Source organism: Akebia trifoliata, unplaced genomic scaffold (genome assembly GCF_017979445.1).
Source record: "Akebia trifoliata isolate Shusen 1 unplaced genomic scaffold, ASM1797944v1 Contig00210, whole genome shotgun sequence".
Classification (NCBI taxonomy): domain Eukaryota; kingdom Viridiplantae; phylum Streptophyta; class Magnoliopsida; order Ranunculales; family Lardizabalaceae; genus Akebia; species Akebia trifoliata.
Window position 1 is genome coordinate 21079 of NW_028236863.1, and position 25797 is coordinate 46875.

The following is a 25797-nucleotide window of genomic DNA, read 5'->3' on the forward strand; positions in this document are numbered from 1 at the left end:
TTTTAGTCAAACAGAGTTACCGTTGAATTCAAAAGTATCGAAAAACATAATTTAGACTATCAACATACTTAAATTCTAATTTAATATGATAAGTTATGAAAATATTAATTTTATCAAGAAAATTTAGGTTGAAAGGTGTATCTTGGTCCGTAGAGAAAAATCTATAAATAATTTTAAAAATCTTAGATACACAATTCGAATTAGTCTAATGTAACAAACATAACAGAGCCCAATCAATTAAAAAAATACATCAACTCGTGTCAGAAGTTATATTTTAATTTTTCTTATGACGTAGGTGTCCGAACTTATGTTCAAGTCCCACTAGAGGGACCGAAAGAACCAAGGCCGGAGCTAAGGTATATGGGTCCCTACCCCAAGCACATGCAAGGTCCACACATCACACACACTGGGTAAGTGAGGGTGTGCCCTTGCATGTGGTCCCGAGGAAATACTACTCATACTTGGTATCGAAATCACAACCTATGGAATCTCACCGCTTGTTGGATCCAAAATTGCCATTGAGCTACCCCCTTAGGGTTAAAGTTATATGTTAGTTTTAATGTTTTTCAAAAAAATAAATAAATATAACTTTGCATTTTAAAATATTAATAATTATTTTAAAATAATTAACAAGTTTATTGTCATGACCTTGATTTTTGGCCAATATTTATTTATTTTGTGCCTTAGTAGTCATTAAAAGTTATCTTGATGGGTATATAGGTACGTCATGACACGTTGGAACACATTTTTGGTCACCCTTGAGGAATAGAGATTTGTTGTTTTGAATTTTATGTGCTAAGTTGATGAACCAATGGCATATATGACTTGACGTGTATTGAAAAAACAAGGGTTATTGGTTAGTGAAGAGAAAATTACGGAAGAAAAATTTTGAATGGTTTAAGTGCTTAGATTTTATTTATTTATTTTTTTTTTAATATTGAAATCGCGTCGACCCTTCTTCACTAAATCATGGATAAGGGTCCGATCAGTAAATTGGGGGTTTTTGAAGAATAGGAGTTGCCACCTAATTTAGGTCTAAGAACCATAAATGACTACAAAGGAACATGGGTTGGTCCACGGATCAGAGAGATGAGCAAGGGTTCATATTACGGGTTTCGGAAGGTGTTAGGCACCGAACCCGCCCGATCAACATGATCGGTTTCTAGTACGATCTAAAACAAACTTATGGTCAATAAGAAAGACTACGGTTAAGACTATGGTCAAATCATCATCATCAATTTATATCGGGTTTGCTACATGAATCCTATGACTAAGATTCTCCCATTATTATATGATTATTCTTTAAATTTCACAAAAAATAAAAGGATTTTAAAAAGCCATAATTAGCCTCATGATCTAAAATCGATTAAGAAATTCCACATGCAAGTATTTCTCAAACTGTCCCAAATAGAAACTACCAAATTGGAACTCATAGAATTTTCAAACTGGGAATCTGAAGTTTCACAAATTAGAATTCAAAAAATATATGTTGAATTTCCAAATTAGAAATTTAAAAGATATATTCTCCAAAGTAGTAAGTTTCAAAATATGTAAATTTTTGAATTAGGAACGCCCAAATTCCCATATGAATGTGAACCTTCTAAATATAAGAATGCAGAATCTTCTAAATTGGAAAATTGCTAAAATATGAAATTTCTAAATTAGAAATCTATGAATATATGTTCTCCCAAAATAGAAAACTATGCAATCCCATATTAGAAAGTTTCCAAATATGAGTTTCCCAATGATCCACAAATAAATTTCAAAAAAGAATGATATAAACAATGAAGTCTCAAATTAGAAGCTTATGGATTTGTCAAGAGTCACCCAATTGGAAATTTACCAAACAATAAAGAATCCAGGTTATCATACTTTCCAAATTGGAGATTGATAAATATCATTGCATAAAAAAATTCTAATTTTCAAATGATTCTTAAATCGACCCAAACGGGCAGCATGCACAACCTTCAATTTTTGCAAAGCAACTATCATGCAACGACATGCATACTCGTCATATTAAAAATATATCATCACATGGAATAGTCTTTATCACAAATTCGTTGTAGAAAGCATATAGAACCATCATGCTCAAACACAAGGATCATGTCACCACAAATTCATAAAAAGATGCAAAAATAAACAAATAAATAATTCTCCTGGTCCTATTAATATGCAAATACAAACAAAAATAAAAATAAAAAATCAAACAAGAGAGATGCCTAAAAATGTTCTCTAATCTTACCGATATGCAAAAGAACAGATAATGTATAGAAAAGAATACATAAAAATTATCCTAATCTTATCGATATAAAAACACAAAAAACTACATAAAATAAAAAATACCCTCCTAGTCCTACTTCTATAAAAATATGAAAAATACATAATAAAAAAAAAAAAAAAAAGCTATCGAATCTTATTTGATGTGCAAGAATAAATAAAATAAACAAAAATCGCATAAACAAGCGTTTCCCTAATCCTATCAATACATGAAAAAATGTCGTAAAGACGAAGAGTAAAAGAATAACAAAGATAAAAATAAATAAAAAATCCAACAATAAACTTACCTATAAAGAGAATTATCAAGAGTCGATTCCTTTAGGTATAATTCAAAAACTTGCGAGTATTCGCTGTTGTGAGGGCGTGGGAGACGAGGGCAGCTAGAGAAGCGTTGTAGTAGTGTTGGAATATAGCCTCACGGATTGAACAAATGGAATTACAATCTAAAGCTACACGTGTTAAACTAGAAGAGGAGAAGAAGAGTTAATTATTACAGTTAGTCTGTTATGATTTACTTAGTCTGTTATGTTTCTGTTATGACTTAGTTAGTCTGTTATTTTTCTGTTATGACTTAGTTAGTCTGTTATTTCTCATTTTGCCTTGTATAAATATAGTTCAAGTACTCTGTAATTCAAATAATCCAATTTCAATTCATGAAAGTATTTTTCAGTTCATCTCATCTACTTTCATCTCCATGATCTTTTCTCACAAACCAAAACTTCAATTCATCTAAAACTTGACATGGTATCAGATTAAAAATCAAATTTTTTTTTGCTTCCGTGACCTTCCAAAAATTTTGCTCTGAAATCTTTGTCATTTTCCTTCTACATACTTTCTTGCATTTCTTGGAGAAATTCCAGAAATGACTTCAGACGACGAAAATTCTATCCGTTCTCATACTTCTCATCGCACGATCAATCCTTCGGATGATTCATCAAGTCCATACTTCTTGCATCCAAGCGACAATCCTGGTGCATTACTTGTTTCAGAAATCTTTACTGGTGATAACTATATCGCATGGAGTCGATCAATCACCATTGCTCTAACAGTCAAGAACAAAGCAGCGTTCATTGATGGTACGATTCTTGCTCCTCCTGTTAATCAGTGTGTTCTTCATACTGCTTGGCTGCGTGCCAATAATTTGGTTCTCTCGTGGTTAATGAATTCTATTTCCAAGGAAATCAGAAACAGTCTTCTTTATGTTGCATCTGCTGTTGATCTTTGGAAAGAGTTGAAAACTAGATACTTACGAAGCGATGGTCCGAGAGTTTTTCATCTTGAAAAATCTCTAAGTTCTATTACTCAGGGTTCTTCATCGATCACTGAGTATTTTAGTTCTTTCAAGACCTTATGGGATGAGTATGTTAATTACAGACCATTCCCAACTTGTAGCTGTGGAAAGATGGCAACATGTACCTGCAACCTGTTTGATTTTTTACTCATTAGACAGCAGTCTGATTATGTGTTAAAATTCTTGGTTGGCTTAAATGACTCCTACGCTTCCATTCGAAGCCAATTGCTTATGGTTTCACCATTGCCGAGTATGGCACAAGTATTCTCTTTACTACTTCAAGAGGAAAGCCAGCGACAACTCAATAATTCTGTCAGCAATGAAACTCATGTTTTGCTTGCCAAACAGAATAATCAGCCACCTGTTCCATCGAAGTTTTTCAAAGACAAACAAAAGAGATCTTCTCTATATTGCACTCATTGTGGATACAATGGCCATACCGTAGAGAAATGTTTCCAACTTCATGGATACCCTCCTGGCTGGACTGGACCAAAAGGGAAACGGAATCCACCTACTGCTCATGCTGCTATGTCAACCTCTGAGGTCTATATTCAAAACAGTAACGAGAATCAAAAGTTTTCTTTAACTTCTGAGGACTTCAATAAATTGCTAGCACTTGCAAATTCTAACTCATCGCCAATACCTACCCAAACACCTTCACCAGCTGTAAACATTGTTACTTCTCAATTTTCTGGTAAACCTTCAAACCTTTGCTATTCTGTTTCTTCCTCTTTACAATATGTATCCTCATGGATTCTGGATACAGGTGCAACAGATCATATGATCTGTTCACCACTATTATATTCATCTACACCTACATCAATCAATACTTCTATTAATTTGCCAAATGGGAACTCTGTTCCAGCTTCACATATTGGCAATGTTTGTCTCTCAAACACATTATATTTGCATGATGTGTTATGTGTTCCCAGTTTTTCATTCAATTTACTATCTGTTTCTAAACTAACAAAGCAGTCTAATATTTGTGTCTCTTTCTTTGACTCCTACTGCCTTTTACAGGACCATTCAACAAAGAAGATGATTGGGATTGCCTTTGAAAAACATGGACTGTACCACCTATCTCAAGCTCCTTCAAAAACTGCTATCTACAATCAACCCAAGTTTAATTCTTCATCTTTTGTCTCAGCTATTACTCAAAATCAATTAGATACTTGGCATTATAGATTAGGCCATGTTTCTAACTCGAGATTACCTTTTCTTAGACAGCTAGAGTCATCTATACCTTTCAATTCTACAAATGTCTGTGATGTATGTCATTTAGCAAAGCAAAGAAAGCTTTCATTTCCTGTATCTCAAACCAGTTCAAATAAAATGTTTGACTTGATCCATTGTGATATATGGGGTCCCTTCAATGTTGTTTCCTACTCTGGTTTCAAATACTTCCTTACTATAGTTGATGACTATACACGTTGTACTTGGGTATACATGCTCAAGATGAAATCTGAAGTTCCTTCTATCCTCAAAAATTTTTGTACAATGGTAAAAACACAGTTTAGTATTTCTATCAAAATAGTAAGGTCAGACAATGGACTTGAATTTCTTTTGCCTCAATTCTATAATGACAATGGCATTATACATCAAAGAAGTTGTGTGGAAACTCCACAACAAAATGGAGTTGTGGAGAGGAAACATCAACATTTATTAAATACTGCTAGGGCCTTAATGTTTCAAGCAAACATGCCTTTCATCTTTTGGAGTGATTGTGTGTTAACTGCAGCACACATTATAAACAAATTCCTACTCCTCTTCTCAAAAACAAAACACCATTCGAAATGCTATTTGATAAACCACCTAATCTTTCTCACCTCAAAGTGTTTGGTTGTCTTTGTTTTGCCTCAACACTCACAAATCATAGACATAAATTTGACCCGAGAGCTACAAAATGTCTATTCTTAGGTTATCCTTCTGACATAAAAGGCTACAAATTACTTGACCTTAACACAAATAAGGTCTTCATCTCAAGAAATGTAGTATTTTATGAAAATGTCTTTCCTTTCAAGGCTTTTCCATCTAATCCTGAGATACATACCTTCTTATTTCCTCCAACAAATTCTGCTTCAGATTTCTATTTTCATTCTTCTGATATTCATTCTGATCAAAATCCAACTTCACATCAGAACCTTAATTCAGATCAGAATATCACATCCAATCCACACCTCATCGCCGATCAAAATCTTCCACATCATCAACTACCTTTGAACAACGATTTTATTTCTCAAATAGCCTCACAACCTCTTAGAAAATCTTCAAGAATTAAACAAATGCCACATTACTTGCAGGATTACTATTGTGGTACTGCTTCACAGATTTCAAATGCAACTCATTCATCTGCTATTGTTGCTTGCTCTCCTAACAAAGGTATTCTATATCCCATATCTGATTTTCTTTCTGCAAATCGATTGTCCACTTCTCATAAAGCCTTTCTAGTATCCCTTTCAGCCTCCCAAGAACCCAAAAATTATAAATTGGCTGCTACAATTCCTGAATGGCAATCTGCAATGCAAAATGAAATAAATGCCTTAGAGTTAAATAAGACTTGGGAACTTGTTACTCTTCCTAAAAATAAACAGACCATAGGTTGTAAGTGGGTATTTCGAATCAAGTATAAGGCAAATGGAACTATAGAACGACACAAAGCTAGATTGGTAGCTAAAGGTTACACTCAACAAGAAGGATTGGACTTCTTTGATACTTTTTCTCCAGTAGCAAAGATTACTTCCATTCGGCTACTGCTTGCTATAGTTGCTATTAAAAATTGGCATATTCACCAATTAGATGTTAATAATGCTTTTTTACATGGTGAATTGCATGAAGAAGTTTATATGGAGTTGCCCCCTGGTTTGGTTGTCAAAGGAGAAAATAAAGTTTGTAAACTTTTGAAGAGTCTCTATGGTTTGAAACAAGCATCTAGGCAATGGTTTGCTAAACTGTCCACAGCATTGCTTGACTATGGTTTTACTCAAGGTAGCTCAGATTGTTCTTTGTTTATCAAGAAATCTGACTCATCCTTCATAGCTTTACTAGTCTATGTAGATGATATTCTTTTAGCCAGTGACAGCTTGCTTGAAATTCAACTGCTCAAAACTTTTCTACATGATAAGTTTACAATTAAAGATTTGGGGGAACTCAAATATTTTCTCGGATTGGAGGTAGCAAGATCTAAAACTGGCATATCAATTTGTCAAAGGAAGTATGTTCTAGACATACTTGAACAAGCTGGAATTCTTGGTGCAAAACCTGCAGCTTTTCCAATGGAATCGAATTTAAAGCTCACTGCTTCAGATTCTGATTTATATGAAGATCCTTCAGCCTATAGAAGATTAGTTGGGAGGTTGTTATACTTAACACTAACTCGACCTGACCTTGCCTATTCCGTCCAAGTTCTCAGTCAATTTTTAGCCAAACCAGCTGTTAGTCATTACCAAGCAGCCATTCGAGTTCTCAGGTATCTAAAGGCGACCCCTGGACAAGGATTATTCTTCCCAGCTTCATCAGAATTGCAGCTCAAGGCTTTCTCAGACAGTGATTGGGCAGGGTGTATTGACACTCGAAGGAGTGTAACAGGCTTTGCCATCTTCTTGGGTGATTCATTAATTTCATGGAAGAGTAAAAAGCAAGCTACCATCAGCAGATCTTCTGCAGAAGCAGAATATCGGGCCCTTGCTTCAACAGCTTGTGAGATTCAATGGCTCCTTTATGCACTACAGGACCTAAGTATCAACCACCACCTGCCAACTTTGGTTTATACAGACAGTAAATCAGCATTATCTATTGCAACTAATCCAGTCCAACACGAGAGAACAAAACACATACAGATAGACTGTCATCTTATTCGAGAGAAGCTGCAACAAAATATCATCAAGCTCTTCTATGTCCCTTCAAGATTGCAATTAGCAGATATTTTAACAAAGCCTCTAGGCTCTCTTCCATTTCATCATACTCTCCGCAAGATGAACATCCTAAATATACATGTTCATCTTGAGGGGGGGTGTTGGAATATAGCCTCACGGATTGAACAAATGGAATTACAATCTAAAGCTACACGTGTTAAACTAGAAGAGGAGAAGAAGAGTTAATTATTACAGTTAGTCTGTTATGATTTACTTAGTCTGTTATGTTTCTGTTATGACTTAGTTAGTCTGTTATTTTTCTGTTATGACTTAGTTAGTCTGTTATTTCTCATTTTGCCTTGTATAAATATAGTTCAAGTACTCTGTAATTCAAATAATCCAATTTCAATTCATGAAAGTATTTTTCAGTTCATCTCATCTACTTTCATCTCCATGATCTTTTCTCACAAACCAAAACTTCAATTCATCTAAAACTTGACAAGTAGCGCATGGAAAGACTGGGCAGCAAAGGGGCTGGATTACAAGGCTGTGGATGGCTGAGTTACAATGCTGTGAATGCAGCAGAGAAAGTGAAAAAGATTGATGGGCGTTAGAGGTGCTATAGAGTGCAGGCTTAATGGCAGGGATGTTGGTACAGCAACCAACAGAGAAAGAGAGGGGGCTGGGGCGTTATGGGTGCTATAGAGTGCAGGATCAATGGCCGAGGGCGCTGGTACAACAACCAACAGATAAAGAGAAGGGGCTGGGGCGTTATGGGTGAATTACAGGTTTAATGGAGATGATGGGGGGAATCAATGGCGTTAGAGATGGGGGCTGTGAGTGGTAATGAAGAAGAAGGAAGGGCTGGGCAGAGAGAGATGAGTGTTGGGAAAGTTGGTTGGGCAGAGGGACGTTGTAGGTGCTGGGAGATGAGAGTAGAGTTGCTGCTGTAAGAAGATGAGAGTAGCAGCAATGGAGTGAGGGAGGTGAGGTGGACGTGCAGCACAGAGAGGGTATCCTCCCTCCTTAAAACGTGAAAAAGAATGGAGAGGCAAGTGGAGCACATTAATGGCTGCTGGTTATGCCTTTTTGTTTGCTCCAAAACATGGAGGAGAAAAAGTTGATGGTTGAAAACGTCTGTGAGTGATATTCGACATCCTCCCCCCAGCCTACCATGGAGGAGAAGAGTCCTCTCCTTTATAGAAACTGAGTTTCTATTTTGGAGTTCTCTAGAGAAAATTTTATTTTCTTTTTTACACGTTTTTGTTATTTTCTTCTGTTTTTGATTTTCTTTCTTTTGGTTTGATTTCCTTTTAGAAGAATGATGGTGGGGCGATCCCACACTACCTGTAGTTTGTCTTGATTGGTTGATTTTGGTTGTTTTGATTTGAGTCTTGTTGATTAATTTTGGTTGTTTTGATTTGAATCTTATGGATCAATTTTAGTTTGTCGATTAATTTTAATTTAATTGGTTGATTTAATTTTAATCTGATTATTTGATTGGTCAGTTAAATTTTAATTTGATTTGTGTTTGATTAGTCGATTACGTTTTGTTTGATTGATTAATTAAATTTTAAGTGGATCGATCGGGTTTTAATTTGAATTGGTCAAATAATTTTTAATTTGAATTTTTTTTATTTGATTTCGACTTGTTGGTTGATTGGATTTTAATTTTGCTTTCGATTTGAGTTTGAATTTTTAATTTTGATTTTGATTTTAATCGTTTGATTTTAAACTTAATTTTTATTAAATTAGATTTTAAATTTTATTTGTTTAATTTTTTAATTTTAATTATTGATTTTAATTTTAATTTTAATTGTTGGATTTTAATTTTAATTGTTTGATTTTTTTTTTTTTGTCATATTTTCCTAAGAATTAAGGTCTCTAAGTCGAAGTTAGATATTGAGTGTAATGGAGGTAGTTTCGAGGTCTTTCGGAGATCTAAAATTTATGAAGGTTATTTTCGTCATTTTATCAATTAACGTAGAATTTTTACGAATTCTGGCATGAGATTTCTTTCAGTCCCAATGTGATTATTTCTATGTTTCAAAGTCGTATTTTCCTAACGTAGCGAGGTCTCTAAGTTATTGAATTGTGTATCGAACCTAAAACGTACGTACTTGCTAAATCAAGTGTAAGGTATAGCGATCCTAAGCATGTGTAAATTTCTATGTCGAGTCGTAACGAGTAGGAATGATGAAAAGAGTGGAAATGGAAGGAATCAGGATAATACTCATAAACCTTCAAGTTCTTTACGCTCATCATTAGGAATTCACGGTAATCGGATGATGAAGTGTCGAATTAGGCAAATGCAAAAATGATGTATTTACAAATATGTGTGGCGGCTACCATTGGTTGATCGGCTTAACACATAAAATTTGAGACAACAAATCTTTGTTCACTGTTGACATCATATTTTTTTAATTATTTGGCCAATTTCATGACCAAAAGGTATTTGAGCTTGTAAAAATATATTTAGTTTAATGTCAAATTAATTATTAATGTGTTGGCATGAACAACATGAAAAAAAACTCATATTCGACGTTCCCAGACTATTGAATTCCATTAATTCAATGGACCAAGGCGACAAATTTTCATTGTCATTTTTTTTTCAAATTATATTATTTCTATTTTCGAAAAAATTGGCAATTACTCCGAGTTGGCTCGGAAAATTGGTTCAAACAATTTTGTGGGATAAAACAACTCGAAATTCATTAACTAAGTCGACCCAGCCAATCTTGGATGACATAATATTCTAAAACATAGAGTACGGATCACTTAAAACCCAAAACAACTTGAAATTCTTTAAGTGAGTCAATCTAACCAATCTTGGATGACAGAAAATTCTAAAACATAGATAGGAGTCACTCAAACATATAATTAAAAAAAGATATTTCGAAATTGTTCATTAATCTCCACACAAGGAGCTGTCCAAGTGGTGTGGAAAGAAGTCTAGCCCTATCGCAATCAACTTGGCATTGAGTGGAAGACTTGAAAAGTGGGTTGGACAGAAGTCAAGTCTTATATCAACGACATTGGAAAATCTTTGTTTTTCATTAAAAGCCATCCACTTCACATGAAAAGTGCCCCCTCCAGACTTTGGTGAATATTTCAGGGTCGAAACGCCACTCTCATGCCTCAAATATTGAGACATAACTATAACATAGGGTACAAGTCTCTTGGCTTTTCAACCTGATAATAAAAACATAATTTGAAATTGAATAATGATGAATGCAGACAGTTTTGGTATGCGACTGTCATGGTAAAGGAACAAAACCATAGATCTTTTTCACAGGAAACAAATGTGTGGTCTGTGCCCTTATCACGTCACCTGCATACCAAACCGTGTGCATTCATCACGACTCAAATTATTCCCAATAACATCACACCAAGTGACATGCACTGAAGTGATGTCTAGTCTTATTCCAATCAACTATGACATTTTAACTCAAGACTTGTTCAAATCTCTCAAAATATAAAACATAATCAACTGCTAAATCCTATGATAATCCTTAATTACATAGTGGTTGCAACTCATCATCATTAGTCTCCTCAAGAACCTCTACATACAACTCCTCATAAGTTGGTTCCCCAATAGTCATGTAATCTAAAATGTTCAATGGTAGGGTGAATAACGAGGAGTTACTCAATTGAAAATGTACCATTCCAACATCTACTCACAACATGAAATGTATAATCATGCTAAATATTTTTATAATACATGTTTTATCATAACATAACATTCGAATAAATACTAATTGAAAAATAGTAAGCAATTGTAATATTCATCAATCTATCGTTCTATCATTAAAATAATCTGTCATTCTTTCAGTGGTTTAAAACATCAATCTATCATCAAATAATAAAGAAAAATACATAATATAAACACAATGGCATAGTTGATATGAGTATTCAAGAACACGTTGATACGATAATTTTGGCATGGCATATCGATATACCAAATTACGTGTGGAACCCCACCATTAAATTTGATTATGTGGTCGGTCATTGCTACCATACTTGGATAACAGGTTAATCGATTCAGATTGGCCGTTGATTAACGTTCAAATACTTGAACAAATTATGTTGGTCATTCGTTCAACAACTCCAGGCCCAAATGATCACCAACTAGCTTAGGAGTGAACTCCCCATGTCTAAGCTTATTAAGAGATAATACATGTGAACCTCAATTATCACTATACTACACAAAAATTGTCTTTACCCACAAATGTTTATTAGGAAAGAAGATAAAAAATTTCAAAATCTCAGAAGTTGTATTATATTCTAAGGTATCATATATTACCAAAGAGTATATAATATCAAGTGTTATCATAGACTAACATGTTGCTTCTGAAAATATGATAACGTATCCCTTTTTTTAGTCTTTCTACGACCTTTTCTCGTATAACAAAATAATTTTATTTTTTTTACATATATACAATTTATTTTTCTTGAAAGTACAAACAATGATAGTGTCTTCCAATTGTTTTGATCAATCCATCCATCATATCTTTAGTAGACGTGGGAATGTGAGATATTCATCCATTCATCATATCTCTAGAGTCACTGTCTCATTCAATAAGGGGAGAACATAAGCTTTCATTATCCATCCATCAATCAATCGATCAATTATCTATTTGTTTATATATCTATCAAAGTATATTTTCTAAAAAAACATTTGTGATTTAAAGGTATCAACAACTTCCACATGATGATCTCGGTTGAGTAGAAAAGACTTGAAAAATGAAATAAAATCATAAATAATTAAAACTATGAAAAGTTGAGGAAATTTGGTTAAGTGTCAACAATGTGATTTTCAAAGTTCTTAAAATGTAAAACGATTTTTTGAAAATATTTGGAGCTTAATTTGAAGGGAAGGTTTGAACAAATGAGGATTGAAAATTTGATAAAACATCAAAACTCTTATTTTAATCTTGGACCCAATAATTATATTTGGACTCTTTAAGGTTTTGATTTTTAAACTATTCCATTATTTCCATATGGGGGGTATAGCCTAATTTTCATTGAATAGCTTAAAGTAAATTGAAAACTCAAAGTTATTAAATGTGTCTAACAATGTGTTGGAATGTGTTCGACATTGTGTTGAAAATGCGTCTGGCACAAAAATAGTCATTAGAATTTGCTAAGTGTTAGACACATTTAAAGTAAATCAACTCTAAATAAGAAACTTCAACAAAATACTTTTGATAAATTTATGTTTCTTCAAAAACTAACAATTGAAAGAGAATGGAAGATTTTCTACCTATTTTGTGTCTTCTACAATAAGATTTCGTTAAGAATGACTCTAAAATGCTCCTTGCTTGAAACCCTATCTTTGTTTTTCATCCTAACACAAATTATTTGGTTTAAAGCGAAGATCTCAATAAGAGAAATTTTTCTCTTCTTCATAGACTCTCAATTCTCATTCTAGGATGCTTGAATCATTGATTGAAATTTTAGGGTTTGGGTATTCTTCATTGGAGAAAAAAGAGAAGTATGATTTTTTTACTTAAGTTTAATATTTATATGACACCAGTGGACATAATTGTAATTAATGTAATTATTTTCTTTTGCTAATAACTTAATGCTCGAGACTTCAATTTATGCAAATTTATAGTTCATTTTGGATAATTTTTCAATATGAATCTAATAGTATCATCGTATTTAGCTAAAATGAATTACATAAAAAGTTCATATTTTGATGGGTTATTTGCACGTTTTCGAGATATATACTAATTTTTCGGTTGAACTCTGATCTCATATATTTATAATCTGAGCTATACTTTCCAAATGTTCTAAATTTAGTCTCCTAAATCTTTCTACAAGATCAATTCCAGTATTAATTGAAATACTTCGAGATATGCATAATATATAAAAAATTACCTTGAGATGCATAATAAATATTCAAGACATTACAATCTCCCCCACTAAAGGGAATTTCATCCAAGAAATTAAAATGTATATCAATTAGAGAATAAGTATGTATTTAATTCCTTAAATAAACCTCACGATTAATATTTAGATCGATTTTCGCATATGAACTTCTTGTTTACTGTTGCGATTTTGCTAAGTTTCCACAAAACTTTTATCTCATTGGAATTTATGATTAAGACCTTATTCATCGATCTATATTATTCATCAAATTCTAAATCAATGACCTACTAGGCCCCTTCTTCATGCAATATATTTTTTTTTAAATATAAAATTTCCAAGTTTCAATAACGAGTTTTTTTGTTGCAGATTATACATATTCAATTTGTAGTAGATTCTTTAAGTTCAAGAAATTGATCATTATCAATTAGAATTCACATGTTGATATCAATCTCTAACCCAATCTTATTCAAAACAAAAACATCAGTATCAATTTTATTTTTTTTTCAAATTTACGAATCATTGCATCTAAAACCTTATCTTTCCTTATATTATTAAGTTCACACATTTATTTTAGATAAGTCGCTATATTTAAATGATAAGAAGGAAAAGATGGCTTCTAAGAGAAATATGAAAATAATTAATTCCTCCCCTTACAATTAAATTCCCACCTAAAGATTAAAGTCTTCAAGAAAAAATTTCTCAAATCTTTAAATTGCTTACACACATAAGATAACAAACTTAAGATTCTAAAGATGATAGTCTAAATAGAGTTTCTTGACTTCTTGAATGATAAGTTTGTTCCTTTGTTTCCTTAAGTCCCAACAAGTTGTAATTAGGATGAGAGACCAAATTTTTTTATTTATGTCTAGTCTTAAATTCAATCCTTGACAAACCATTTATATCATTCCAAAAATGTTATAACCATTCCCTAGCTAGTGAAGTCCTAATGAGGATCACATAATTTCAAGCCCTATATTATTATTTTTTATAAACAATCTTTTAATTAATCAAATGGAACTTTCAGTTATTGACTTTGTCATTGAGAAAAATATCCTTCTTCAAAGTTCCTAGTTGAACTTTTACTTCTTCAAGATAAAAAACAACAAAAGAAAATAACTCCAGATATTCGATAGAGTGTTCCTAATCAGCATAAGCTTCCCCTTATTAAAGAGGTGTATAGTTTTTCAAGACCTTAATCATTTTCTAACTTGCCCAATTATTTCACCCTCAAGTACTAGACAAACATTAGTGTTGAGACGATAAATAACATATTGTTTATCTCGTATATAATCATCAAGAATTTTTTTTTTCCTTTTTGGAGCTTTTCATCAAATTCACTTTAATATGATTGTTATATCAAATTATTGATTATCTTGGACATGACTTTTTCCATGCCAAAAATTAAATTCAACATAATCTAAAATTCAACAATGCAATATCATAATTCAATATACCTTATTAAATATTCTCCTCATCATACTTTAGAAATCAAATACCTTTATTTTTAAAATGTCTGAAATATTTAATATACAAAATATTCAGGATACTTCATCATTATTTTTATTTTCCATCTGATCTCTTAAAATTATTATCACTTCCAAAGTCTTGACAATACTTTGGAAATCAAATACCTTTTATCAATATAAAAAATTATTGATTAAAAGTAAATTAGGGATATTCAACGAGTCAACCCATCTCGGGTTGGTGAGCTCAAACCCCGATGGTTGGAATGAGTTGAGCTCAAGTTGAGGGTTCTACCACTTTAGTTAAGCTTGGGTTAACCCTCCAAGTAGCCTAAGTTGCAACCTTAGCCAAAGGGCTTCCGCCAATCAAGTTATAACTTGGGAAAAGTTGCAGAGCAAAAAAGAAGACAATTAGAATAAGGAATCTTTGTGTGGTTTGTGCCTTGGATTTGAGTGAGAAAAGCCTCCGTATTTATAGAATGTATTTTTTAATGGGCCAACTAAACTTAGTTGTAACCACTCCCCCATATTTTGTAACACTTATGATAATAAAATCCCATGATGCTTTGATGATAATAACGAGCCACTCCTTATGATTCTTGCAACTAACATGAGGAGTGGCCTTAAATGTGTAACTGCTCCAACTCGATGACTGTTTAGTTTCATGAGTTGAGTTAGTTAAATTATGTAGCTGTAACTCTTTTGGGTATAGTGTCTATTTAGGTTACTAAAATAATCTTGTGTGGTATCTTTACCGTTTAGGTAACTTTGCACTATATTATTCCTTGTGTTACTAAGTAAATTGGTCTTTTGTAATTGATTATGATGGTGAAGAGTTGGCTTAAAGGGACAAACCTCTTCAATTAATTAGATCTCGAAAACCCAAAGTATATGTAGAGAAGGGTTCGACCAACGAGGCTAAACCTATAATGAAATTGATCGGAGTGGGGTTGGCCGAGGAGGCTAAACCTCACGAAGAAACTGATTGGAGGGTTGGCTATTGAGGCCAAACCTCATAATCAAGCTTATAGAGGGGGGTCGGCCAATGAGGCTGAAGCTCATAGTGGAAACTGATTTATAGGGGATCAGCCAATGAGGTTGAACCTCATGGTATGGTCAATAAAAAAGGACGCCGTCCAATGAGGCCGAACCTATAGTGAAATTTGATTGGGAGGTTCGGCTAATGGCGCCAAACTATTTTCTCTTTTTCGAGTTGGGTCTTTTGGTTGGACTAATTTTTAATTGAACCCAATTATCTCAATTTAGTAATTTTGCTAATCCCTAAGAAGGAATATTTTTTATTTTTACAATTTTCTATGAAAGTTCATCAAACTCTCGTTCTTGTGTTCCTTTCATATCAACTATTTTGAAGAGCAACCACTTTTTTCTATTGAAGTTTGTTGCTCAAGAAGTGATAAAAATATGTGATATTCACATATCCAATAGGTTAGGCCCCGTGTTTGCATGACTTTTTGTACAATTCTTTATTCTTTTAATAAAAAATATTCAGATTTTCTGTTTTTTTTTTTTTTTAATTCTTTCAGTTCTTTATTTAGAAAAATCTAGTGGAGAGTGATTTATGTAAAGTAATGCAAAGTCCATACCCATTGATCACAATTTTTTCATATGACCGAGAGTTGATCGGTCAATCAATACATCACTACAACAAAAATGCAAATTAGGAACGGTTTATATCCGTTTCTAAACGAGTATGAAACGGTTGAACGACCGTCTCTAATCGAGGCGTCGTTAATGACTTAAAACGGCTGGAAGCCGTTCTATATCTCAAGATTTGGAACGGTGTTTAACCGTTCCAAAACTCAGAATTCCGAATGGTTAAAAACCGTTCCAAATATGAAAGCACTAACACAAAAAAACATACCTTAGACATCGATTAAAATCCGATGTCTATAAGACTGATGTCCAAAGTCTGAGACTTTGGACATCGGTTACAAACCGATATTTAAAATTATCACAAATTGATATCTAAACTTTTGAAAAAAAAAATAGAGATACGCCCATATGAATGGGATTTGACAAAAAAATGTGGAAGCAATCACGGATAAAACTTACCAAAGTAGATCGAAGGACTTGTTGAAGACTGACTGATTGTTTCTTTCACATCAGATACTCTCTCGAGACAATTTGTTGCTAAAACTTTTACGTTACGCGAGTATGATACTAATAAGAACATAGAGCAATGAATTGATGCTAATAATGACAAGGGCTATTACCTGATGGGTCATGAAGACAATCTCAGATCGGAATGGTACAATCCAACCCCTTGGCGGCGTCATCGAGGAATATCATTGCCATTCCAGTTGCAAGCCTGGTGTGAGCCTCCAATGCTAAGCACTTCTCAATATCTTCATGCTAGTTAATGACACCTACATTCGAGCATAGATAAGAAGAACAATTGATGACCAAGTTTTTGAGAAAAATGGAGAGTACTATGTGGGATGGCCAATATTGTGAGTGCATTGATCTCTGCATCCTTTGCATGGTATCTTATACGACGAGACCACATCAATTTGCCATTATTTATCTAATAAAGCAAGGCTTATAAAATCAAAATCATTTTACCATTTTATCAATTTAAGTAATTTATCATTTTTTTTACTAAAAGTTCCAGCAGACCAAAATTTGACAAAAATTAACCATTTCATCATTTTTTTCAATGGGTTTAAAAATAAATAAAATAAAAAATCTTATACATCTTAGTTCCTCATAAGGTTCTTATTATTTGATTTTTGGCATTTTAACTAGAGGCACTTAAACGAAGGTTGAGAACTGTTTGGTTAAGTCTGGATCATACTGTAAAGCATGTTAACTTGGTTACTGATGCAAGTGAAACACATAAATATTAAAATGAAATCATGAAAGGAAAAAAATCAAAGAGAAAACACAATAGAAGCATTAGCCTATTAGGATATAAAACTTAGATTAGTACCTGCATTCGATGATTTAGTACCTCAATTGGTCCTTTGGGCTTCTTGAACGATGCTTCACACACTTATCGTCCAAAGCATTAGGTGAGGATATTGAAAATTTAACTCAAACTACACAGATGCACTCAATGAAAGGTTGCATTGAATACACACGATTACAACTTACTAAGGAGAGCTACTCTCCAACACCTCGAGACGTGTGACACATTTGACAACAGTCCTCCGACTTCACTTCGCTTCCCTCTCCAGCATTGGATTTGGGACTTGTCATTCATTCCATTCCTATTGTTCTTAGCTGGGATGTGAAACGATCCCACAAATGGCACCAAAGATGTGGGGGAAACCTTCCTTCAACACTTCATCAAATGTTACAAACATCTCAAGATCTAGAGGCAAGATTATTTTTCCCCACGGCTACAAAACTGTTGCTTTCTAAGAGAACAAGTAGAATCAAAATACTTATAATTTGAAGTAGAAAATAAAAAAATTGTAAACAGAAACTAACACAACCAGTAACATTTCTAGTCTAATGAGCTCAAATGCCTTGGTTACCATTGTTATCAGCAATTTCACAATAAGAATGAGGTGATTTCTGGGACATATTCTTCCTCATTTTATGGTTGCTTGTTCCTACAGAACCCAGCATCAAGGGTATTACCATTTATAAGCAACCATCAGATTCCTAACAGTGAACACTAAATATAGCACAAATCAATTCCCTGGAAGAGGTACAAGGTCATTGGTAAACCATCCATGGAAAAAAACCTAAAAGAAATGAGGGTTCTGTGAGATTTTACACTATTCTAAACTCTAATTGCATGAACATTAAACCATTCTTAAAATTGAGAATGAGTCCTGAAAAAAAATATATATAACAAGGAAAACCCGAATTTATTAGGTCCATATAGACATATAATGAAATTGTTTACAAGTTACGAAGAAAAGAGCAATGCCTACCTCTGGACCCTCCAATTGGACAGGAACATAGTAGCTCGCATCATGTACAACTGCTCCATTTTTAAACCACTTCAGAAGAGCCCTTGAACCCCTTCCTCTACATCACACCAGTGCTTTGGTCAGAAAGCACTAAACATTATATATGTTAACCTCGGAAAACCAATGAATATGTTATGCAACAACCTTAAATTCTTGGAACATGGTTTTAAATACTAATTTGATCAATGTGTATAGGTGCACCTTAAAGAACGAGATGTATTGGTAAATATGGCCTTTTCTAATATGGAAAAATATTATGAATTGTATGTATCTTTTCTTTTCTCTTCGGTTTCTTAATAAAATTTTATACTCATCAAAAAGTTCAAATTAGTTATTGTTTTCCCTTTAGGTTGGAAGAAATCCCATATTTTCAAGAACACTCAAAGGTGCCCTCAAAGGCATAAAAGATTCCCTAATAAATCATGAAGTTCAGTGTAGAATAATACTAAGGGGAATGTAATAGTGCTTTGGGATTTGGAAATAGCAAGCGAATATTATATCATGAAGTTGCGGTGCCAATAGAAGCTCTATAATATTTAGATAAGCGAAAAATATATCTCACAAGAGAATACTCACCAGAATAGCATGACAACAAACACAACGTTCCTATAAAAGTTGTACAATATCATGTATCCCATACCTGGACCGCTCATTATTATAGTTCACTTGTAACTCACTAAGGCTGGAATGTGAATCAAAGAAAAGGTAAAAAAATCACTCTCAGCATGGAAAGCAAAAAAAAAAAAAACACATTGTCCACAAGTTTTGAGAAAAAAGAGGAAGAAAAGCAATACCTGTTACTTTCTTCTCAACTTCTACACCACTCAACGGTTCAGGACATCTGCTATCCTCTACTTTATTATTGAAAGGTGCCTTTTGGGTCCTGAATACATGATTAGTATGCAAATCAACGAATTAATCAGCGATTTTAACAAACTTTTGTATTAATTCATAAATTTGTTTTCGAATAAATGAAATGGCAAATCAACAAATTAATCAGCGATTTTCTGATCAATCACACCTACGTACCTATACACCCCTTCAACCTCAAGATTCATCTTCTTTGACTTTCAAATCTCAAGAACAAGATAGGTTTTTTAGGGAGGTTAAAAATATAATTTTTATTATCTCTGATTTTTTTTTTTTGGGAACTTTCTATTACTTATCTGAATTAAATTGAATTTCCCCATCACTGATTAAATGTTGTATTCGAACTCAGTTACTATGCTACTATGCTTCCAAGGATTAGACCCTTGAGGAATGTGCACACAAATGTTTCACCTGGGATTGGTATCACCCTTCTTCTCAAGATGGCTGACTTAATACACTACCATCTATAGCCATGGAGGTGGTCGGCCTCCACACGATGCTCGAAGTTCCTATGTTTATTTGACTACACATCTGTAGTCGGTTCCTTCTCTTAATTCAAGTCTCCACAAATCTGCACTACTACCTCAATCCAAATTTAGGCTCTTGTAAATAAACCAATTTACATTCTCTAGGATTTTTAATCAGTAATTATACAGGTAGTGTTTTAGTTGGAAGCATTCCGCATAACGAAACAAAAAAACTTGTTAATATAAAAGATGGGGAAAAAATTCATCAGTCATGTTCATGTTTTTGAAGATCATAGATTATATTTTTGGGTAAATTGGGCTTCAACCCACAACTTCAGGGTTGCTTTGCAATGTTTCAGATTTGTAGGATATTCAAGGTGTAATTTCACTATTAAATTATCCAAGCAAAGCAGGTAATAGTTGTTTAGAGGATTTAAACAAGGTTTTGCTCCTAAAGTATTATAAGGAGGCATGGACCTTACAGTTTTTTCCACAAATAACTCTCAAATGGCAGCAATTCACAACGTCCTTTTATGCAAGTGAATAGAACAATTAACCACTAAACAGAAAGAAATTAATTAAGCATCATAATGTACCTTTCGCCATGTCGCTCAATTTCATGCTTTTTCCTCTGGTCAGCTTTTCAAGCCTCAAACTCTTCTCTATTCATCATAGCAATCTCAGAGAGATCTATTAAAATGTGCTCCCTGAAATTTAATTTCCAATGGTTTGAAAAATTCATAGGGACTGTTATAATTAAACTTGCCATGGAGAGAAACTAAGAACAAAGCAAAACCAAACCCTTCATCATAGTTGGGCCCCATAACTTACAAATGGAATCCAAATAATATTTCATCACGCTTATGAGATCCACTTAATAATTTGGTGCAGTTGGACCACCTACATACTTTGTTTATAAATGAACATAACCACCTTAGCTTATTGATCTTCAACTGGTTGGCTTTCCAAATACTCCCAATCTTCTAGAAACAATATTTAGTAAAAACAGTAGCACATTTCAATAATTATAAGAGACCTTACTAATCAATATATTTCAGATCAGATTAATCGTTGATAAGTTATTGGATCAACAGAACTCCTAGCAAGCCACGAGGTATTGATCATGGTAATTTCAGGGTAAACAACAGATTTTATCAGTCGTTTAGAAATGACAGCTTTTGGCACACTACAACAAATATGGCATTGCATATATCTCCTTAATTATGTCAAATGTGTCCATTCAGCACTCCGTTCTTTCCTAATACCCACTAAATTAGCTCCGATGATTTTGGTATTTGAAATATAATTGGTCTTCGTTTTATAGAACCCAAGACGTTGAATAGATGATTCAGATGGATTGCAAGAATAAGACTTTAACTCTATTAATGTGCATATATAAGAATTTTTAATGTGCATATATAAGACTTTAACTCTATTGATGCGCATATATAGAGAGAGTTTCGCAACGGGTATCCCCATCCCCTGAGAACATTTCAGATATTGTTGTCGATTGGGTCGGCAAGGAATCCCAAGTAAACAGATATGATGACTAACTGACATGCTTATCCAATATTCTTGTTTTGTGAATCTGTATTTTAAAATATCTATGTCCAAGAATCCAAAGATAACCAATCAAGAGATTATTACCTGGCAACCGAGATCCCCAAGCCTCAAAATCTGTTCACCATCAGTAACGACAATGACTTGGATAGCTTTCGCAGGCCAGTTCTTCAATACCTCAAGAATCTTCCCCCTATAAAACCCACAATTCCTCAGTCTCCACATGAACAATTAATGTAAACAACACATAAAAAATCCAAGCTACAGTAATGTGGGGAGCTGAAAAACAGAATATCTCCTAAGAACCCATACTTCTCTTTCAAACTGATGTAAAGACCGAGGGCGGCGAAAGATGCTTCCATATTTCTGGCAAGCCTCACCAACTGTTGGGGTGTATACAACAGTTACTAGTGCTTTTCTTCTTCTATTACCTATCAAATTGTTTCTTGATCTTAATTTGTTTTGTGGACTAGAACCACAGCAGAAGAAGGCTACTATTTTCTATTGCCATGGTGCATTAAAAATAACTATGGTATAGTGGTTGTTCTTATGGAAAAAGGAGAAAGCTATAGCACCCGTATGCTATTCTTAGTATTTACAAATATTCGTGTGCAGGGTACTGCACAGAGGCCAGAAGTACGTATTGTCACATGGAAAAATAATGGAACTTGCAACTGATGCTCTTCCAGTACATGGCTTTACAAGGCAAAGGATTATTCCCTTGCTCACGCTCCTTTCTCAGGTAACTCAATTTTCTACTTGATTTTCTTATTGAGCCATTATAGTTTAAGTGTGCAGCGAGTTGCACCTTTAAATGGCATCAATGCTTCTGCATTTGAATGCAGGGAGCAGCTATGCCGGTGGAGAATCTTTAAGTAAAATTCATACTTCAAAATATTGAACTTACTGATTTAGGCTTCTTGCCCTTGGTGGGAGCTCCTCGTTTAGCAACCGATGATGATGGCTGCATAAGAGCAGCTACTGTTTGTGGGTGCAAAGCAGGGAATGGTGCACTTAAGGACATAGAAGGCAGTGCTTGTGCTATCTTTTGTTTCTTGCGAGATGCTGAGACAGTAGGACTGGGTACTGGATCATGAACAAGTTGAGCAGTACTATGCAAGCCAGATTGGAGCCCGCCTGACTGTCGCCACTCCCTGAAGTAATCATGAAATAACACTTCCAGTTAAAAAGGTAGAACTGATCAAAACTTGTTGCAAATCTGATTGATATATCTCGGAAAAAAGAACATAGTTCACTTCATGACATTATCAGACCTTATCCTCCGAATGATGTCATCTGCATTAACTCTGCCTAGAAGCTCTCTGTGTTCCTCATCTGATAGTCTAAGCTCTTTTCAAAGTTCTGTTATTAAACTTTCCTTCTCCTGAAGAATTTCCATTTCATGAGGTAGTTATCTAAGCATTGTGAAGAAAATATAAATGCATTAGTGGTGAAATGATGTAACGATAAATACCCAAGTAATGGCATCAGATTGGGCTTTAAAGGCCTGTAGGACTGAACTGTATGCTTCTTGCTCAATATGGTGGAACTGGGCCTCCATATCATTATGTGTCGATCTAAAGTATGGGACAGAACCAACAACAGCAGATCTTCCATTCCCAGCTAGACGGCCACCCATTTGAACTCTATTTTGACGTGAAGGAGGAAGATCACATCTGTGCCTGCAGAAGTTTAAGAAAGAACTGAGAAGTAAATAAAAGAATGGGATATCAGTAGCAGCTTAATCTAAATGTTGAGATAAAAGAAAAAGTCTTTATTTTCATGCTTGAAGATTAAAAATCAAAATAGTGGATCCATCCAAGTGAAGTAGGACAAGGTTCGGGTTTATTAAAAAAATTGGGTGTAGAATTCAGGCAAATTGCTAATATTGCAGAAAGAAAAAACCCAACAAAGTTGCCTGGGCAGCCTATGAGTTGCACACAATTCCCCCACAGGTGAGGCACAACACAACTCTTATCTTCAGCTTAGTGGATGTTTAATCTTTCATTGTTCCAACATTTCAAGTCTGATAGAGATGCTTGCTGAAGCATTTGCCAAGCAAAAATCAGTGACACTAAAGATGGTTTACACAAAGATGAAAAGAAATATATAATGCATAAAGGAATGTATATGACAACCGTGAAGGAATGCATTTTTGACATTCAACTATTGTATTTCAAATCAATGCATTTTTGCATCTCTCTCTCTCTCTCTGACTCAAACATCATTTGAGCTTAGAGGTGAATGCACATATTTCTTGAAAGGCAGGAAAAAATTACAGAACCAAAACCGATATGCATCCGCAGTTCTTGTTGTTTCCAATTCTGATTCTTGTTCCACTTAATTATTTTAGAATCACAATCAACAGAAGTCGAAACCGAGAAGATATGATGGTTCCCAGTTCTAGTTACCTCAGGACTAATCGGAATCAACCCATGGACACCCATTATGTTCTTTCTAAGAATTAAAGTGACAATTCCTCATGCATTAGAGATTACTTATGTAGTTAAGTGAATTGACATACCTGCTGTTGGCAATTCCTAGAAGGAAGAGGAACAGCTTGCAAGCGTCGGCTATATATGCTACGAAAACAGAGAAATTAGTGTAAAAGCAATGAAACTAATCAAGCTATCAGATCAATTGTTATGATACCAAGAGATAAGGGATTAACCTTGTTACGATACCACGTCTTCTGCATTATCATTTACACACTAGTGTCCAAACATATTCTCATCCGCGACTCATGAACTCTTCTTCATGTTCCGATTCATCGCCTCCAATATGTGCCACATCTTCGTCGGTGGGTCAGATTTAGATCAGATCATATCAGATTAAGCATAATATCACATTTCCTTGAGATAAGTCCAGCTTCAACCAAGCCTGCGACATGCAATGCAGATACTATGACATGTGATGATAGAAATCTGGGAAAGCCATGAACTCTAAGCATAATATCCCATTTCCTCACCTTGAATGGATGTGAAATAGGGGTCTTCGGGTGTAACATCATCAAACGCCAGTTCAGTAGCATTCTCTACGTACATTGCCGGATATACCTTTGAGGATGAATTCCTAAATAAAATAATAAAGGACTCCATAATCAATGGTTCATATCTTTAAACATCTATATTTTGCTAGAAAATAAATACCAAGTATTCAGCTACCCATCCAAGAACGATCACCATACAAGTCATGGAAACAAGAGAAAATAAATACCTTGAAAAAGCATCGCTTGCAGAAACCAACCATCGGGCATACTCATGACGAGTACATAGATCACTAGGTTGGACATCGGCCTCAATGACCTACACAGATAGAAAGGAACCAAAATACCTTAAAACTAAGATAGCTAGAGTTCTTATAAACAATAAATTCTCAAAATACTGTGCACAACTCTGCTAGAAGTATTGTTTATTTAGTTCTCAGAATACCTACATTAGTTGTTTGTATATCAAACTCCACTAGAATCCCTATTGCAAACAAACATGCTCTAGTGTCAAGGTTTTGGAGGACGAGCATTATTAAGGATTATCTGAAAAGCATATATCTCCACTTTGAAGGAAAAAACTCGGTAGATACATTAAAGCTTCCAAAAAGAACACAAGGATTTGAACAAACAGAGAATCTATTTACTCTGATTATCATATAAACAAGAATACAGGAGTACCTTTGTGTCTCACGGAAAAGCATCTACGGTAATGTGCACAACACCACATCATTTTGTCACCTTTGTGTCTCCGCTTGTGTCACCCCAGCACGACTCTTATTTTTTTACTATAACAATCCACATCATGTCATCCGTCCTTGTCATTTGTTAACAAATGAATATCGTTTTGTCATTTATTGACATATTTTTCGGGATTTTTTTTATTGTTCTTTGATTAGATTTGCCCATAACTCCTAATGCTCTACCTTCAACTTGTAACTTAAATATGTTCTTGTTGAAATTCAAACATACTCTCTTCTAGCTAGGATACCCCAAGATAATAAAAAATGTAAATTTCAGAAAGTCAATAAAAGTAATAGTGAAAGATTCCATCGAAGAGTTTGCAAGCAAGCAAGCTCTTCTGATTTTTCTCCTTGTGATGTATACATGTATATCACAGATTCCAACTACGTACCAAGACTGCATGCATTCATCATTATTTATATAACAAATCAAATTCATCATTGGTCCTTCAAGATCATAAGACAAGTCTT

General features: G+C 34.1%; 1 protein-coding gene and 1 pseudogene across 2 annotated transcripts; one reads left to right on the forward strand and one right to left on the reverse strand.

The window, feature by feature from the left end:
* Window positions 1-3139: 3139 nt before the first annotated feature.
* On the forward strand, window positions 3140-7665 carry LOC147381867 (uncharacterized). The gene is made up of 4 exons (XM_086429869.1): window positions 3140-4450; window positions 4589-4837; window positions 5869-5947; window positions 6029-7665. Exons 1-4 carry the CDS (start codon window positions 3140-3142, stop codon window positions 7663-7665), a joined length of 3276 nt encoding a protein of 1091 aa, XP_086285995.1.
* Window positions 7666-21221: 13556 nt separating this feature from the next.
* On the reverse strand, window positions 21222-25116 carry LOC147381868 (protein EMSY-LIKE 3-like; annotated as a pseudogene). The gene is made up of 8 exons (XR_015174305.1): window positions 25033-25116; window positions 24747-24902; window positions 24566-24653; window positions 24122-24179; window positions 23072-23279; window positions 22872-22981; window positions 22505-22751; window positions 21222-21790 (listed from the first exon to the last, which is right to left on the reverse strand). The product of XR_015174305.1 is annotated as a protein EMSY-LIKE 3-like (transcript).
* Window positions 25117-25797: the final 681 nt, after the last annotated feature.

What these genes read in the sequence shown, in the direction of transcription:
- LOC147381867 (XM_086429869.1), top strand. Translation starts at nt 3,140, where the DNA reads ATGACTTCAGACGACGAAAATTCTATCCGTTCTCATACTTCTCATCGC. An exon ending in CAGCTTCACATATTGGCAAT is followed by an intron (nt 4,451 to 4,588) that starts GTTTGTCTCTCA and finishes TGCCTTTTACAG; the next exon opens with GACCATTCAACAAAGAAGAT. An exon ending in ATTCTACAAATGTCTGTGAT is followed by an intron (nt 4,838 to 5,868) that starts GTATGTCATTTA and finishes CATTACTTGCAG; the next exon opens with GATTACTATTGTGGTACTGC.